General features: G+C 42.4%; 1 protein-coding gene across 1 annotated transcript; it reads left to right on the plus strand.

Moving 5' to 3' along the window:
* Positions 1 to 2,090: 2,090 nt before the first annotated feature.
* nexmifb (neurite extension and migration factor b) lies at positions 2,091 to 14,101 on the plus strand (the record flags this gene model as incomplete). The annotated part of the gene is made up of 3 exons (XM_083914818.1): positions 2,091 to 2,172; positions 7,568 to 11,786; positions 14,035 to 14,101. 3 exons carry the CDS (start codon positions 2,091 to 2,093, stop codon positions 14,099 to 14,101), a joined length of 4,368 nt encoding a protein of 1,455 aa, XP_083770944.1.
* Between the last annotated feature and the right edge of the window lie 3,961 nt (positions 14,102 to 18,062).

The raw sequence follows: 18,062 nt of genomic DNA on the forward strand, positions 1-18,062 counted from the left end.
ACATCAGGCTTAACCGCTTGGCAAATTGGACATGCTTGTTGGCTGTAGCTCCAATTTATGTGCACTCTCTATTGCAGTTAGTCCATCTTCATTATTGAAATGGCCTCTTGTTAGGTTTTGACAGAGTGGTGGAGATGCTATAGAGAGGGAGTGAGGGAGCATACAGGAGAATCATGAATAATGTGGAAAATAAACACTGGAGCAGGGCTCACAGGGGGGGAAGTTAGGAATGTTGTGAAATGCACAGCTTTCGTTTTTCTCTCCCTCTGTCTCTCTCTCTCACTCTCTCATGTGATTGTATGTGCAGCCTCTGCCAGTGGATGCTGATGCTGTGGATCCTCAGCCTTGGGGCTTTGTCTAACACACGCAAATAGACTTAAACACACACACAAACACACACACCCAAACACACACACACACATGCATGCATGGACGCATGCACGCACACACACACACACACACACACACACATGCAGAGACCCTGCAACACATCCACAAGCAGCTCTAGGCGCTGAGCTCTGGCAGGACCTCTGTAGCATGACGGCTGTATGTTGTGTCATTGTCACTCTGGAGACAAGCTGCTTGGCGGCTACAGTCAGTTTCTAATAGGGTGCTGCGACTTCACTTTTTCTGAGGATTGTTGCATTGATAAGGTCCGGGCTTAGCTCATCTGGGTCAGCCAGTTCAGCGGGGGATATCCAATTCCAATTCATGCTTTGTCATAATGGATATATCGCCAGATGTAAAATTTCAATTTGTCTCTGTGCCTAGTTGATACAAGATGACCTAAAAAACATCTCTTAGCTCTGTGAATGCCATGTGCACTTAAGCCTCAGCTTTAGGAGTAATAGCGCCCCTCTATAAAAAGAAGAACAGGTTCTGGCTGGGTCTACCTACAGGGTCCTTGTACCTGCTGCACACAAGAGCAGATGTGACGGCTCATGAGGTAATTACCCACTGAGCCGATGTGTATGCAACTGTAAGATGAAGCAGGGGTTCCCCTCAGGTAGCTTTGCCTGCTCAGGTCAGTGAACACCTAATGACATTTAGAAGCAATAGGATGAAAGAGATGGCAGTTGTTTGTAGTCAGCTGCACTCTACCTTTGTCTTATTGTTTGCCGTCTGTCTTAATCTTCCAGCCACCATTTTCACACCACAAGGAGATCATGTTATTAGATCCCCTCCCCTGGCTCATTTGTCATCCTGCAGTTCCTCTCCTCCAGAGAAGGACTGCAGGGGCTGAAAAAAAACACAAACAATATAAACAGGAAGGAGGCCACAGCATCAAATGTTCATCATTTACTTGCTCAGAGTCTCTTGCATCATCATTATTCTTTCCTGAATCACACAAGGTCAATTCTATGTACCCCATCCAATTTCAGAAGGCTGACAAACTTCACCCTCTCTCTACCTTAACATGTTGCACTGTGCACTCTGCTACACAGGCACTCAATCATCCCCACCCCCACGGTTACTATCACTTGCGATGGCAAAAAGTATTGTCAGTTTTCACAATTTGCTGTCACCACCCCAGTCACATCTCTTTAATCTGTCCTCTCTGTGCCAGGTTGGTTTTCGTGATGCCGAGGCACACAGAAAGGAGGGAGTCAGCTAATTACAATAAACAAATATGCTCAGAGCCGCCCATGTACAGTTCGCATAGGTTAACGACTCTGCTATAAATGTTAAATGAAGCTTTAAATAGGATTGTATGGCATACAGTTGCCATAGTGATCTCAGCTGTGACTCTTTGTGTACTTTCTTGGTTGGTAAAGTTTAGATGAACACGAATCTGTGATACAGAGAAGAAACGAATGATTGGTTGGTTCCCCCAAGGACCTCTTTGATGTCTCCGTCAAATTTTTTTCTTCAGTTACTGCAACCTTGTGTTTGTCCTTTTTGTAATGAAATTAAGTGTATTGCTGTAAACGCTGCATTAGACACATGGCAGTCACCCTGCAACGATCCCTTGTTGTACTCACAGCTCTTTCTATTTCTTTCTTGTCTTCTCTGTTTCTCTCTGGCTCTCTCTTTCAACAGGTGGGGACAGTCAAAATGATGCGTAGGAGGTGAAGCGTTGAGCCGTATCGATGGATGTGTTAAAAGACAGCAGTCTCACATTGATTGTGAAGACTTCAGAACCAGAGAATGCAAATGTTGTGGAGAACACAGGTGAACACCACACTTTTTTTTCTGTGATTTGTTGCTTGTTAAAGGGTCGTTATTATGCTCACTTTCATGTTCATACTTGCATTTTGGGTTACTACGAGAACATTTTTTCACACTTTAATGTTCTAAAAACGCATTTTTTTTCCTCCTCTGTCTGTCTGAATTTATTAACCCTCTGTCTGAAACACTACGTTTTAATGCCTGCCTCCCTTCTTTTAGCCCTCCTCCCAAAAAAAGCCCAATCTGCTCTGATTGGTCAGTGTTTCTGGGTCTTTTGCATCTGCTCTCTCTGCATCTCTGCAAAGGAAGAATGACTGTAACAGCACTGTGCCATCACTTTCTACTCCTATATAGTACAGTTGTGACATCACAACCACACAGAAGTCCTGACGACTCGTTTAAAGGCACCGTTTCTGAATAAGGGCTGTATGCCTTTCTCTGTGGGTTGAGCGTTTTGATATTTTCACTATATTTAAATTATACCACAACCTGCTTTATAATAAAAAAAGACATTGTCTCTCACTATTTACAATAATGGACCTAATAATATATAAAATCCAACTTCTTCTTAAGTCAGAAATGTGCATTAGTTGGTTGTTGGCAAGTTGGTTTTGCCTTCTCTTTCTTTTCAAATTTACTTTGAACATTTATAGATACTTGGTTGTTGACATAAGCGGAGAATTTCTTAATTTTTCTGAGAAAAATCAAGCATTTGTCAGAATAAATGAAAGCTTAATGATAACAGTTTCTCTCACAGTCTAATAACTTTGAAAAGACAATTAGTGTTACCACCACGTACCATTGAACTATTCTTGAATTAGCTTTTCACCCTTGGTTTTAAGCTCTTTGACAAGATAGAGGGGAAGGTGAAACACATCCTGTTCTTTTTAAATGAAAAGTGGAAAAGAAACATTAAATGAAGCTTTTTAAGCTTTTGTTAATCCTCTCTCTCGATGCTTCCACAACTCAGAAATATGACATCTACCTTTTCTCATGAAAAGGTGCTAATGTGAAAGAGGGTTCGACCATTAATTCTTTCATACTCATTCACAGTCATTAGCATAGGCAAGAGAGAGAGATAGAGAGAGAGAGAGAGAGAGAGTGTGTGTGTGTGTGTGTGTGTGTGTGTGTGTGTGTAAAACAGTATTCAGATTTTTTATTATTCAGATTATTATTTTAGATCAAACTTACTGCCTCTGTGAATTATAATTAATAACACCAATAACATCAACCATGCATCATAATTATATATTTATAATAAAGCTTTTAATCGAAAACATAATTCAATTTAATCCAGGTATGTCTGTAGTGTAGTCCCTTTCTTTTTACTGAACTACTGTATAAACCTCAGTGATGCATTTTGCATTTATCAGACTCCTTTAGCCACTACCTACTGCCCCCTAAAGTTTACTTCTACCAAGCACCACTGATCCTTATATGAGGTTTATCTATGTGGTTCAGCTTTGGTCAGCCTCAGTAGGGACTGAATGGTCCCCACTGTGGAAATCACACAGATTATCCCCAGCCCTAGTCTGTTCCTTCAGAAGCACCGAAAGGAAAAGAAGAAGACAGAGAGAGGATGAAGAGTGCGAGTAGGAAAAATAGCTGTAAATGAAAGGGTGAAAGCGGCTCCATTGAGCAGGAAGGGCAGCTCTCTGAGGAGGATGGTCATGAATCATGCTGCAGTTACTCACCACTTATTATGAACATCCTGTACTGGCTGGATTGATTTCCCCCCACCATTCACAAAATGTCATATAGTGAAGATGGAGCAAAAGGTAGCAAGCGGCTTCTGTTGCTGGCCTATCAGCTGGATGAGTGAACGCCCCGGGTGGCTGAGCTGCAGAACAGCTAGCTTGGCATTTTACCAATGTAAAAGCCTCCATATAGCAGGGATAAGGAGTAGGGAAGTGGAAGGGAAGGAGATAGCCAGCAAAAAAAGAGAGGAGGAAGGGGACGGAAGGGGGGATGGGAGTGAGGAATGATTTCAAAAAGCCATTAAAAAGGAAGAAAAGGCCATGTCAGCTGTTTTCATTTGCATTGTACTTCATATTGTTATATTTGAGCTATTTTATTTCGCAGACCACATGGGATGGATGTGAGTGTGATTCGCGTTAACATTAAGAATAATTGGTCATCATACATTCTTATATGTTTTTATCCTATTTATAAAGGGGCTGAAGGTGGATTGTCAGTGAAGAGAGAAAAGAAGCATGAATGTATGTATGTGTGGCTGCGTGTGCATGTGTGACATCTGACTCACTAATAGATGAGGCCACAGATGCCAGCTTTTCTCTCTTCTCATGTCCATGACCATGTCCATCGGCGTGGGCTCATCTCCCTGCTGACCTGCCTGGCACAGAGTAGCCTGGGCTTACCTCAGGTGGATGGAGCCCTGAATGTCATGGCTAGAAAGATAGGGGAGGCTCGGAGAGCTCAGAGTGCTAACTGGTCCGGTCTGGTCTGGTCTAGTTTGGCGGTGGTCTGGCTGTCTAGCACGGCTGGGTTTGGCAGGGCTGGGGATCAGAGGATCATCACCTCCTGCCAGGTCCTTCCATATGCTCAGTGGTGAATGTCCATGCCAGCTTGTGTGAGCTGTGTCACTTCCAGTCTCAGTTTCTATTCAAGGAGCACTTGTGCTGTTAACACAATTACAAAACTACTGTGATACAACCTGTATTCAGATTATCTCAAGCTTGTTTTCTATTAGTGTATAAGCTGCTCCTTCTATAAGATAGATACTATATTTAGCAGGAGTGAGTATTTTGGATGTTTATCCTGTTTACATTTGACAGCTAAGATTCTACAGTAGCTTTATGCTGTATCAGGGGATATAAGGCTAGATCCTCCTTTGACCTCTACTGTCATCAGAAATTGTCATCTACAGTCGCGCGTGCGTGTGTGTGTGCATGCGTGCGTGTGTGCGCGTGTGTGTGTGCGTGTGTGTGTGTGTGTGTATGTGTGTGTGTGTGTGTGTGTGTGTGTGTGTGTGTGTGTGTGTGTGTGTGTGTGTGTGTGTGTGTGTACCTGTCTGACTGACTGATCTGTGGCACATTCTGAACAGCTGAAGACCTAATGGTCCAGCTGGAGACAGATGGCCTCTCGATAACACTATACCCCCAAGCCAATACTCACACTCTATCACTCTCTCTCATACACACACACACACACACACACACACACTCTCTCACACACACACACACACAAACACACACGCACATGCATATATATACACACACACACGCATGCATCCACACATGGACACACTCTCTGACACATACACACACACACAGACACATACCACAAAATCACATGCACAGACACATTGGAAAGGATAGATTGTTAATCCATTATAAACCCTGAGGAAACACATTTTTCAATATGAGTTTAATGTTTCACAGCAATTTTGAACAATCTTTTGGCAATATTAGGTGGCAGCTTAGGTTTCATGCGAGCATGGGGGATAAAGGAAGTTAATTTCTACCCTTTTTTGTAATTTCCATCTTTCGGTGGCTTTGCTGCTTTGTAAGGCTAATGCAAGAGATAAGGCAAATATAAAGGAATGATTACTTATCTATAAGTGATGGAAATTTAGTTGTTGTAGATTTTAAGCACATGCACTGTTTACCTATAATTCCAAATGAATTTTGCCTGTAAAAAAACAAAATAGCACATCTCAAAAAAGGCCATACAATGGAAACGTGGCTCAAAATCTAATATTGAAATGAAAATAGTTGTTAAATGTAGATAAGGATAACAGTTGTCCAAGGAAAACATGTGTCAGTAACATGTTTTTGTTCTGAGGTCATTTTTTGCTCACATATTGAAGGGAATTGATGGCAAACACCTCACTGTGACGCTCCTGCAGCTGTAATAGTTTTTTGACTCAGAGAGGAGGAGCGAAGATGTGTATTCCTCCTGAGATTTTCTTCATTAAGGATGACAGTATTGTGTTCGGTCGCTCCAATGTGTCTGCAGACCGGGGACCCTGAGAGGCCTGCTATCAGATATTTCATTAACTTAAATCACTCTCAAATCATATCCATATTCAAAGAATTACTCACCGTCAATGCAGCCATGTTGAACGGGTTACTGTTTGTAAAGCTGTTTTCCCCCTCAAGCAGTTATCACTACCTCACTAATGATTAGGCGTATCCATTCCAAAATTGGGGACATTGCTAGTTAACCTCTGTGAACACATTAATTGCTTTGGTATGTTTTTCAATTTGAATTTTTTCTGGCATGATTTTAAAGAATATGTGTGAGGCAGCAGCTTGGGATTGAGGAGGGAGGCAGGTGTAGATTATATTGGTTATACAGTCACCAACATATGGGCCTGTCGTATCCCATGTGTACGTACCTGCCTCCGCTGCTGTCATCTAATTATGCAGAGCAAACAAAGCTATCTGCCTGCTGTTACAAGCCCGCTTCTGTGGATTTTGATTGTTACTCATCAGATAGATATTTTCAACAGATTAAGACATTGTCACACTCGACCTGTAGAAAATCACCAAAACCTACTCTCAATTTAGTCATTACTGCAATTGTTGCAGCCAAATGTAATTCTGTGGTATCTAGTTACCTTAGAGCTAAATTTGCTAAATCCTAAAGGGAGGGGGTTAATTTGATCTCATATATTACTCTTGGGTTGGTAATGGAAGACAAATAATACCATAGTGTCATTGTTGTATATTTATATAGCTTACATTATTTTCAGTAACCCAAATAGTGTCTAACATTTCTGAGTGACTTTTACTACCCTTTGTCTATAAATGAAAGCTTAATTTAATGCAAAATTCAAACAATTAAGTAACTGTTATCTCATGAAATTAGTGTTTCATAATTGTAGTCCATTGTACACCCACTTTCAGAACACTCAGAAAGAGTTTTGGTTTCTGAGAACCCTGCCCGGTTTCCTGTAAGCATATGATACAATTCCTCATTTTGTTCTATTTAACACAAAACTTGCATTTTTAGTAGCTCATTCACTTGTGCCACCATGTTAACTTAACATGAGGCGGGTGACACCATTTGTGAGACCCCGTGTTTTATGCATTCTGAGAATTTAGTAGGATTTTTTTACATCTGTGTTTCATCTTGCCTAGTCCCTACTTTTACATTTAAACATCAATCAGTAATAGTTCAAAAGTTGTCCCAACTTGACATAGCTAATAATTCTTATTGAATCTAGTACCAAAACTGGAATATTAATGTTTAAGGCTGGCATCACAAAATGACATTTTTAGCTCTGGGGGGTTAATTGACACTAATTGCATTTCAGCAGCCCAGAACAAATGTCAGTGTAACTACAGAGCAAAAACAATGTAATTTCACTCCACACTTACAGTTCAAAAAGAGTTGAAAGATCTGAATTTGTTTCTTTTTTTCTTCCTCGCAGGGGTATGTGAGCAGAGTGGTGATCTGAGTCTGTGTGGCACTGTAAATGCTGCTCTCCCTCCATCCTTACCTACTCCTGCTGCAGAGACTTCACAACGGGCCTGCCCAGCACACCAGAGGACCACGCCTACATCGCCAACCCTCTCCCTGCCCCTTGGCACTGGCTCTGCTCTGGGCCTGGCAGTGGCCCCCTGCCCTCCCTCCGATGATGCTCCAACTGTAGTCCCCCACCTTCAACACACTCCCACTTCTGCACCTCTTCCCATCCCGGCTGTAAGCACCTGGGGGCCAGAAGGAGACACTCAGAAGACTTCCCTTCTGCTGCCTGTTGCCCTCCCTCTGTCAGCTACAATGATGGAGCCTGGCACCGTGTCTCCCCTGACAGAGGAATGCCTCCTTCAGCCTACCCCCACATGCCTCGGCTGCTTCATTGAGACCCGTGACGCAACTGACCCGAATTCCATCCAGAACCCGCCCCATGACCCTAACACCAACCCTGACACAGAGACTGGGCTTAGTGTAAGGATAGGTGATGTGAGCCGAGAGGACTTCTCTGACATCAACAACATCAGCATCCAGTGCCTGAGCCATGCGGGGGAGGCAGTGAGTCACTATGGAGAACAGCTCCTTTCTGACCAGCTACTTAGCTTTCCTCTACCGAAAGCCCCAGGTGAGGGCAAGAGAGTTGATGGAAACAAAACAACGGAAGACTGTGATGACCCAGAGGATGATGCAACGGCTAAGAACTTATATGAGGGACTGTTACTGGACAAAGTGAGCGGAGAGGAGGTTCTGCTGGCAAACGCCGGCCAAGACTGGGGCTACTTTGAATCCTTCATCAGTGAGAGTAAGATGGAACTGCTGGACCTTTGTTCTAAGAATGAACTGTCAGTCAATCTCTTCTCTGAGGAAGACGTTGACAATCTTTTTGATGATGAAGACGATGATTCGACTTTAAGCAGTGATGTCTGTTCGCTGAAGATTCGTTACGAGTCTTTCCAGGACAACATGAGGGAAAAAACAAATGTGCTTCAGGAGGAGACACAATTTAACTTCTTCCCTAGTGTCCTGGCCAACTGTGCCAAGAAAGAGGAAGGAGTGGGAGTCTTGAGGAGGAATGCTGAGGAGCTTCAGCCCAAAACGGATGAGCTCATCCTGGAGCCAGAACAGGAAGAAAAGGTTGGAGACCGCAGTGGTAGGAGCCCCCTTGATGGTTCCCAAGGCTCACCCATGTCCACTCCTAAAGTCAACTATCTAATGGACTTCAATTCTACAGAGGAGTCAGGCGAGTTCAGTGATGACAGCTCCTGCACTGGCTCCTCCTCAGACACCCTGCAGGAGGGCAAGTTTAAGAAGGGACACTCAAAGAGATTGTTCAGCCCCTCTAACCCTCTCAACTACGGTTTGCGCTCAAAGAGAAAAGTCCGATACAGTGACGATTACTTATATGACGTTGACTCGCTTGAGAGTGAGAGGAATGCAGAGAAAAAAGAGAAACCTCCCACTGGTCAAAAAGAGGAGGAGGATGTGGATTGGTGCCCAAAAAAACGTCGGAAATCCTGTCGTAAAGAGCCGCCAGTGGTCATCAAGTACATCATCATCAACAGGTTTAAAGGAGAGAGACTCATGTCAGTGAAACTGGGCAAGTTGGACCCTGTGGATGCATCTGTAAGCTTAAACACCGACACAGTGAGCAAATACGAGACACTGGCTCCTCTGAAGGATTTCTGGCAGGAGAGGCAAAGAGAGAGACAGGAACAGCTTAAGCTGGCTGCCAGAGATAAACAAAAACGCGGTTTTCATCTAAACGGACGCCATCATCGCCCTTTTAATTCTAGTCATCCCAAAAGGAAATACAAGATTGCAAACAGGCTTAAGGTTCAGAGGATTCACGCTGTGGAGCAATCAGCAACAGTACAGTGCTCCCCTCTCTCTGATCGGGGCCAGGGAGGTGTCACTAAAGAAGAGGCCACCCCCACGGTAGGGGGAATAATAGCAGCCCAAGGCCTCCCAGTTACATTAGACACAAACTCCATCACGCACACAGTCACAGCCAAGAGCCGCTCCCAGGAGAGGGAGGAGAGGGAGGGAAGGAGATTGGGAGGAAATAAAACAGTCAGGATAAGGAAATTCAAAAGCGAAGCCAGGCTGAGGAGCAAGAAAATGAAAGAGGCAGAAGGAGAGGAGGGGAGGAGCGTGACAAATGAAACGGATGCCTGTGTCGCTGCAGCACAGATTGAGGACCCTACTGCTGGGTTAGAAGAGGCAAGCATTAGCTCAACTACAGTCAAACCCCATTTCTCAGACAATACCATCACTGCTCACACATCTGAGGAGAAATTCCCCTTTGTTTCGTCCACCTGCTCTCCTGAAAAAGCTCCCACCTCAGAGGCGGTAGAGGCGGGTGTCCCTGTTATCCCGGGGGGCTATCTACAGACCCTGTTAGATGCTACAGACTCCTCCAATGGAGCAGCTATCTCTTATTTCCCCCAGCAGCCCTCTAGGCAGCAGTATCCTCTGGGGTTAACCCTCGAGGAGAAACAGTTTTCTTCTCTGCAGCTCGCTCAGAGCTGCGTCCTTTCTCCTCCCTCTGAGTCAGAGCTCCAGCAGTCTCCCCAGAACTGCCCCAGCTTCCCCCAGATGTGGCACCAGCAGCTCTGTGCGAGTCACAGTCAGAGCTTTGGGCCTGAGACCCCTGAGACTCCCATCTTACCCAACAACTTCCCAAACGCTGTGCCCCTGAATGACAGCCTGCCAGTGTCTAACTACAGCCAGCTGAGCCCTGAGGCTGACAGGCTACTTTATGAGAAGAGCTACCTATCAGAGGCTGGGCTGCAGCCTGGGGCAGATCTGCAGGTGTGTCAGTCTGCCTGTGTGGAGGGCCAGGTGCAATACCAGAGAGGGTCCCTGTGCACAGACAATGGCAGGCTCATCAGCTATGACTCAGTGGGCTCTCTGTCAGCCTCTTCCAGCAATTACAGCTCCCTCAGCCTCAAGTCTTGTGAGCGAGAGGGTGAGGAGGAGGGCCGAGACAGCTTCTTAGCTCATTGCAGTCCCAAAGTGGTGATTCAGCAGAGTGTGGACGCCCTTACCCCACTCAGGGAGTCCTCAGACCTGCTGGACATCTCCAACTTCACCCCTGATAAGTTTAGACACTCATCACTGTCAGAGCTTTCTCCTCCTGAGACCCCCAACCTTTCCCCCCAGGTGGTGGGTCGTGAAATGAAGATAGCAGGCAATGTTGGTGAATACCAGGATGTGAATGATATGACTATGGACTGCAACAGGGAGGTAAAGTGGACCTGTGACATTATGCAGCAACAAGAGCACACAGCAAATGCATATACAGTGGAAGACAGCCAGTTTCCATTGCACAACTTCAACAGTCAGGATGTGTTACATTTAGATAAAAAGGAGCTGGTAGTTACCGAATTTGATGAACAGACTGGTGAAATGTTGGCTGGTGCGAAAAGCATAAAGTCAAAGAGGAAAGGCAATTGCAAACAGGCAGCTACAGGACAGAGCCCAAAGAAAGTCCGGGCTCCAAGAGCTCCTAAGTCAGAAAAGGTCAAGACCCCTAAACAGAACTCACGTTCCACCAAAAAGATAAAAGCCATGTTGGAGGGTAAGGCAGCAAAGAACCAAGCAGGAGGTTGTGGCACAGGCCTGACTGACAGTAGCAGCACCGGGGACTGGTCTGGCACTGGCTGGTCAGAGAGCAACAGCCTGGTTGGGGACGACCAGAGAGAATTCGAGGAGCCCTCCAATATTCTGTCCAACATTGTCTCTGGCATGGCCGAGGTCCAAAGGTTCATGATGGCCTCCATTGAGCCATTGTGGAATCCCATGTCTGAGGCCTGCATGCCACCTGAGGCCAATAGCCTCAACCTAAAGACCCTTAAAATCTTGGCAGGCACAGAAGCGGACCTGAAGAAAAAAGGAGCCGCACTAACAGGGGCTGGGAGAGGCAGAAAGGCAGGGGGAAAGGGAGGGAAAAACCAGGCCAAATTCAACCCTTCTCATCCCTTATTCCCTCAACTAGCTCTGGGCTGTAACATGTTTGATAAACCCAACTTTATTAACCCTGGGCCTGCACACAAAAAGCTGTACCGCCACAAGACCAGTGCAAAGTTCCCGCGGATTGAGACACTGAAGGGGAAGCGAGCTGAGAGAGACCCAAATAAGGACATAGCACTGATGACCTCTTTTGAGAAACTGAGGTAATATTTTGTTATCAGCTGCTGTTGCACCCCCTTTTCACTTCCCCCCACTACCTGCTCAGCCCTCCCTTCCAAGCATATCTACACTGACGCTATGCCAGAGCTGCATGAGTACTACGTTCCCCCTGACTACCCACTTCCTTTTAACCCCCCACCTGAAGAGGAAATTAATATCTGCATGAAAAACTTCTTGTACTTTGCAAACTACCTATTGAGTGATTGTGTCAAGCTTGATTGAGATTTGAAACGACCATGGCTGCATTTTTCTTGCTTTTGTTGTTTCTGCTTTGTTTGTTCTTCTTATAGTCGTTTTTGTTTATTTTTTGTCTGAAAAAAGAATAAGCCTTGAAAACAGTTCTGTCGCCTTTTTGAGGAACTTTGTTTTTGTATTTTCTCAGCAGAACTAGCTCCCCTGAATTATGTATTTATTCCCTTTTTCCCTAAAGATGTAGCTATATACACAAATGCATTGAGTGACATCTACGCACCCCTCCTCCTCATCTGTTTTTGTATGCAGAATATGGATGTCCTGTTGTTGCTGTCCTTCATACACTGCCTGGCTCATTTCAAGAAGGAAACCTACGATTAATGAGCCCTATTAAAGCCCGAGACATCTTGAAAACACAAGATGGGACCATTTTTGTATTGATGACATATCAGACGTTGTCTTTTTTCCCTCCTCAAAGTTGGAATAACTTACCATTTCCTTTTATTAAGCATTTTTTTTCCTCTGGAGTTAAGAGGAACTGGTTATCTAAATTTACATTTTTACGCCTTGCAAATTCATAAAAGCTCCACCCTCAGAGTATTTTTGTCAATGTTGTTGTACAGGGACATGCAATATTTGCAAAAAAAAGATGATTATAATCTTAAAATCAATGTGCCAAAAGTAACAATGCTGTGTAAATGACCTCTTATATATGTGTGAATATTGGCTGTTCCTCTTTTCTATCCATTGGAGTATTGGCTGCTCGGGTTGGAGACTCCTTACAGAGACCAGCCACTACAGGAATTCTTTATTTGGGACTTTTCTCTCTTCTCTGATGAAAGGCACCAACAGCTGGCAGTGGTACACCACCACTCACTAAACCAAATCAGAAAGACTCTGAATTCTCCTCGTTTCCCCCACTTTGTTTGCCAAATTCAATTTACCTCAACATCGCCTGGCACTGAGAAGCAACAAAAGAGAGGCAAAGGGGAGATCTGCTCAGAAGGCTAATGTAGAGGAAGACGATGAAAAAAGAGATGTTCAAACGAGCTCTCTCTGGACCAAGAAGAGTGTAGTGCAGATGTTTGAGGGTAAGCAAGGAAATTATTTGTCAGTTGGGGCTGTGCCTCACTGAATAGCTGTTTTGTACGGGAAATTCAAGACAGTTTATTACTCATAGAGATTCTGATGTGCGCATCAGTTGGAATGGACAGAACATTTTTGCAGTTAGATTTAATGTGAATGTGAAAGCAGTTTTCAGTATGGAATCAGTAATCTTGTAAATGAAGGAAAGCATGTCTTAGCATTTGCTCCACATGGGAATCTTACTTCTATCTTACCTGATATGGTAATTTAAACAGTAATTTTTCTTGACATTCTCATGTAATTTGTTTCTTAACACTGCCATGCTTTATAAGTTGCACCTCTGGTGTATTCAGCCTTTTGGTTCATTTATCACACAATATCTTAATTTAACTCATCTCTTTTGAAGGTACTTCCTTTTATGTGGTGTCTTTAACTGTCATTTCGGTTTTGATGGGTCAATATTTCGGCAGAAAAACAAACAAATGAAAAAGAAAATGTATTGGTACTATCTGATCCAGTGTATTCCCAGGCTATTTATATTAATTACTGTGGGCTCATTCACTGCCTCACTGCACTGAAATAAACCCACCTTAAAATGAACTATACAATCATGTTCAATCATTTATAAAATCTTGTGATGTTACTATATACTATATGTATAGAGCCCCTTTATCTACAAGAGTGGCCTATCTTTTGTATACTCAAACACTAAATTCCCTCTTTGTTTGAATGTTGAATATCATTTTTAAACAGCAGTAATTACATGAGACTGCATGGAAATGTGCAGCCAAATTGAAGCTTGATTTAAAAACAGGCCTTGTCGCACAGAATATGGTGATTCCGACGCGCAGGTAATAGTAATTGATTGCTTGCATATGGCAAGAATCATAATCAATCGTTCTCTGTCTCTTTTTTCTCTCCTCTCTGCCATAATCCTTTGTTTCTTTTATCCAGCGTATCAGGGTTAGGACCAAGACAAGCTGCTGATGGGGAGCTCCACATGGGCTGCATGCCCATTTAGTCTGCCTTCTCTCATTTCTGCCTATTGTCAAATTGAATGTACTTCTCTGAGTTCATAGTTTTTTTTTCTTTATTTTCTTCTTCTTTTTTGTTTTTGAAATGTGCCACTGTTGAGCTGCCTCACGTTAATGGTGCTAAGAAAGCTGACAATTGTTTTCTCTTCTTTTTATTCTTTTTGTTCTTGTTTGTTTCATTTTTTTTGTTTACCCAGAGATAACAAAAAAGAAATGCAAAATAGATTAGGTACCTAACCCTCTTTATGAATGTATATTATAATGTTATGTTTGATGTATTCACTTCATGATACTTTGACATTGATTGGAATTACTTTTGCTCTTTTCATTAAAAGATTACCGAGCTTTATATATACTGTCTAGAGTTGTTACCAGAAGGAATCTTAATGAACTCTTGACACTACAAAATCTTGTATATTTTTTGTGTGCCAATTTGTAACATATTTTGTAAGTGTATATTTTTCTTAGAAAGTGCTGTGAAGTATTTGTGTGTGTGAGTAACCTTTTATGCGCCTCTATGGGCAGTGGAAAGGATATACAACGACAAGTTTCTGGTTTTAAAAACCAAAATATGAAAGTATCAACAGAAAACTAGAAATATTTACATTTTGTTGGGAGTTTTGTAATAAGACCATGATCTTGTTGTGAGAGTGTTGTGTTACTGTGCAAAACACAAATAAGCAAAGAAAAAAAATGAAAACCTGGAAAAAAAAATATAATTTGTGAACAATTTGCTGTTTTATAGATTTTCATGTAAATTATTTGAGTATTATTTTGTTTTTTGTTTTGTTGTAACTGTTGCAAAGGTTTTAAATATTTGTGATCAAGCCTGTATGGTGATAATGTAATATTGGTAACTTGCTGAGTTTTGTAATAATGTTTATGGAGTAAATATACAAATTAAAATAAGATTTTGAATGCTGCTTTCTGAAGAGAGCTGGGTTGTGTTTTTTACCGCCCACCCGTCGCTATAACCATTAACTATAGCATAAACAGTAAACATAGAATCTCTACATATATATATATATATATATATATATATATTGCAGAATATACATTATATATACATTTATATATATATATATATATATATATATATATATATAAGGCACTTCGACAAAAACCTTTACTTTGTGAAAAAAGCAGGGATCAAAATTAGAGAACAGCAACCATTGTGTCAGAAGAGAAGATTTAAACAATGTTTTCTTCGGGCTATAGGATTTAGAAAATGAACAGGAAGTGTAGAGGCCTTTTCCTTGAATGACTTCAGCACATCTGAGCCCACAGGACATCACTAGTTTCTTACAGTGCTCTGGTTTGATCTTGGTCCATTCTTCTTCAGTCTCTTCCACAGTTCAGTAACTGTGATGGGCTTCTTAGCCAGTACGTTGTTGCCAAGGATTTTCCAGAGATTCTTTATGGGGTTTAGATCTGGACTCTGGACTCGACTTTTCATTGTTTCAATGTTCTTAGCTTCAAGGAACTGCGTAACCCATTTTGCAGTGTGACAGTGGACACTGTCTTGCGTGATAATTGCAGCTGCTTGGGAGACAATAACAGTGAAGGTATTGCATGTTCCTGAAGGAGGTTCACATAAACATTTGCATTCACCCTGCCATGTAGCTGTACGAGAGACCCAACTCCTGCTGCAGAAAACATCCCCAAACCAGGACACAACATTGCTAAAGTTCAATTTATTTGTGTCTGATGGGAAACACTATGTTCACCGATGGACTGGGGAAAGACTGAACCCAAAGAGTCTAAAGAAGTCAGTTAAATTTGGAGTAGGAAGTGTCAGAGTCCAGATCTAAATCTCATAGAGAGAGACTGCAAGAAGAATTGACCAAGATCAGACCAGAGCAGTGTGAGAAACTAGTGATGTCCTGTGGGCGCAGATGTGCTGAAGACATTCAAAACTGTGGCCTCTACACTTCCTATTCATTTTTTAATCCTATAGCCCAAAAAAAACATTGTTTAAAATTCTTTTTTCTGAGACGGTTACTGTTCGCTTATTTTGCGCACTGTTTTTTTTTCACGAAATAAAGGTTTTGTTGAAGTGCCTTGGTTATTTAAATGAACTGGCTGGTACAGCAGTGGTATATCCACGGTTAAAATAAAATAACAGTATTTCATTTTAAGTATTCATAATGTGTTCCCTAATTTTGATCTCCAGTGTGTATCTATACAAATTGCTCATTGAAATGCAGGAGTGAAGTGTTGATTAAATATCTGCCCCAGCTTTGTGGTACTATACTACAATAATAGTAATAGGGGTGAATATACTGTAATCTGTTATACTCAATGTTTGCTTATCCACAAAATATGCAAGTGTATAAACAACCTCAATAATTCCAATTAGTCTAGCCTTATCTGTTATATTTGAAGATTCTTAGACGTAAGGCATTTTAATTTCTGCACAAGCCAGGCTTTGGCTCATGTTATTTTAATGTCATATTTAATTAGCACTCAGGGTCAGGCATTGCTAGAGTGACTGCTCATCCATAACTCTGAGCTGGGCTGCTGTGGTCCACACTGCAACTCATTCTGGCATGCTTAATTGGAGCTGGAGATACTGTCTTAGACCATAAACAGATCCTGTGATGTATGCCTCCAAAATTGTCAAGTGGTATTAGCATTGTTTTTGTTCTTTAGTCACCCATAGCAGAGAAGGGAGCAAGCAAATTATAAGATGGGATGTCTAATGCAATGAATCAGGTACACCTGTGGTTATTAAATGAGACCCTAGTTGTTTTGTCAGTGCGTGCTCACACTGCATGGACAATCACAGACTCTCTCATTAGGACAATTGTTTGTGTGTTTGTTTGTTTTTGTCATTACCCAGAAGACTATAGAGGAACATTTTGAAAGAATCAGCATGTATATTTTGAGTCAAATCACAAGAACCTGTATAACTACACAGTTAGTCAATGTTTTGTTTGGCCGGCTGTTTATTATTATTATTGGTAAAATACATTAGTGAAATATTTTATGTGTGGTAGAACATTCTTGCTCGATAACAGACAGAACTGTCAACTTGTTACACTCCATTTCCATCTTCAGTCTGACATTGCCTCCACCCTAACCGATTTCTGGTTAGGAGGGGATTCTATTTTCACCCAGTTGCTATAGACCAAGATAAACACCTGAATCTAATCCTGTGAATGTTCTCATTTGTCCAGGTCATCGTTATCTCCAAAGCAATTTTTAGTCAAAAGCAACTGGACTTGGTTATTTGTCCAGGAAGACGTTTCACCTCTCATCCAAGAGGCTTCATCAGTTCATGTACGCATCCGTTGGACCAGTCCCAGTCCAGTCTGCTTTTGACTGAAATTGCTTCGGGGATACCTGATTCTAATGTACGTTTAAGTCAACACTGATACATACCCATGCCAACATGCATGGGTTTTAAAACAAAACGTTGCAGATTTCTCACCAGATTTGTGTCATTGCAGTGTGGGAAAATGTACAGTGTATATTTCCATGTTGACAGTTTGACAATGCCGTTAGTCCCACTTGGGTGCTGATTGGCCAACCGTTAGTCCCTCTTGCCGGTCATTAGCTCGAATGCCTTTTCAATCGAGAAACCACCGTTTCATCTCATGATGCCAGACAAGTCAGTCAACTCAGTGGAGTGGATGTATTCAAAGATCTGGATCCATGCAAAGAACATTAAGCTTTGAGCCATTACAGAGGCTTTCAACAACTGCCCAATGTGCTTCTAGCTTCATTGATATCGGGTAGTTGTGTATTTCCGGGTATTGGATAAAAATGAGGAATAAACCACTTTTCCTTCAGATGTATCTTTGATAGCTGCAATTGCGCTTGCTAGCTAGTTTTTGCACATTGGTTTACAAATGGTCTGAGATAGATGCCTTCTACTGCCAAAGGGTCATCACAGGGTCTCCTCAGGCATGCTGCTGTATGAGAAGTCCCACCTCCACCCACACT

The sequence above is a fragment of the Echiichthys vipera genome, assembly GCF_963691815.1.
Source record: "Echiichthys vipera genome assembly, chromosome: 6".
NCBI lineage: Eukaryota > Metazoa > Chordata > Actinopteri > Perciformes > Trachinidae > Echiichthys > Echiichthys vipera.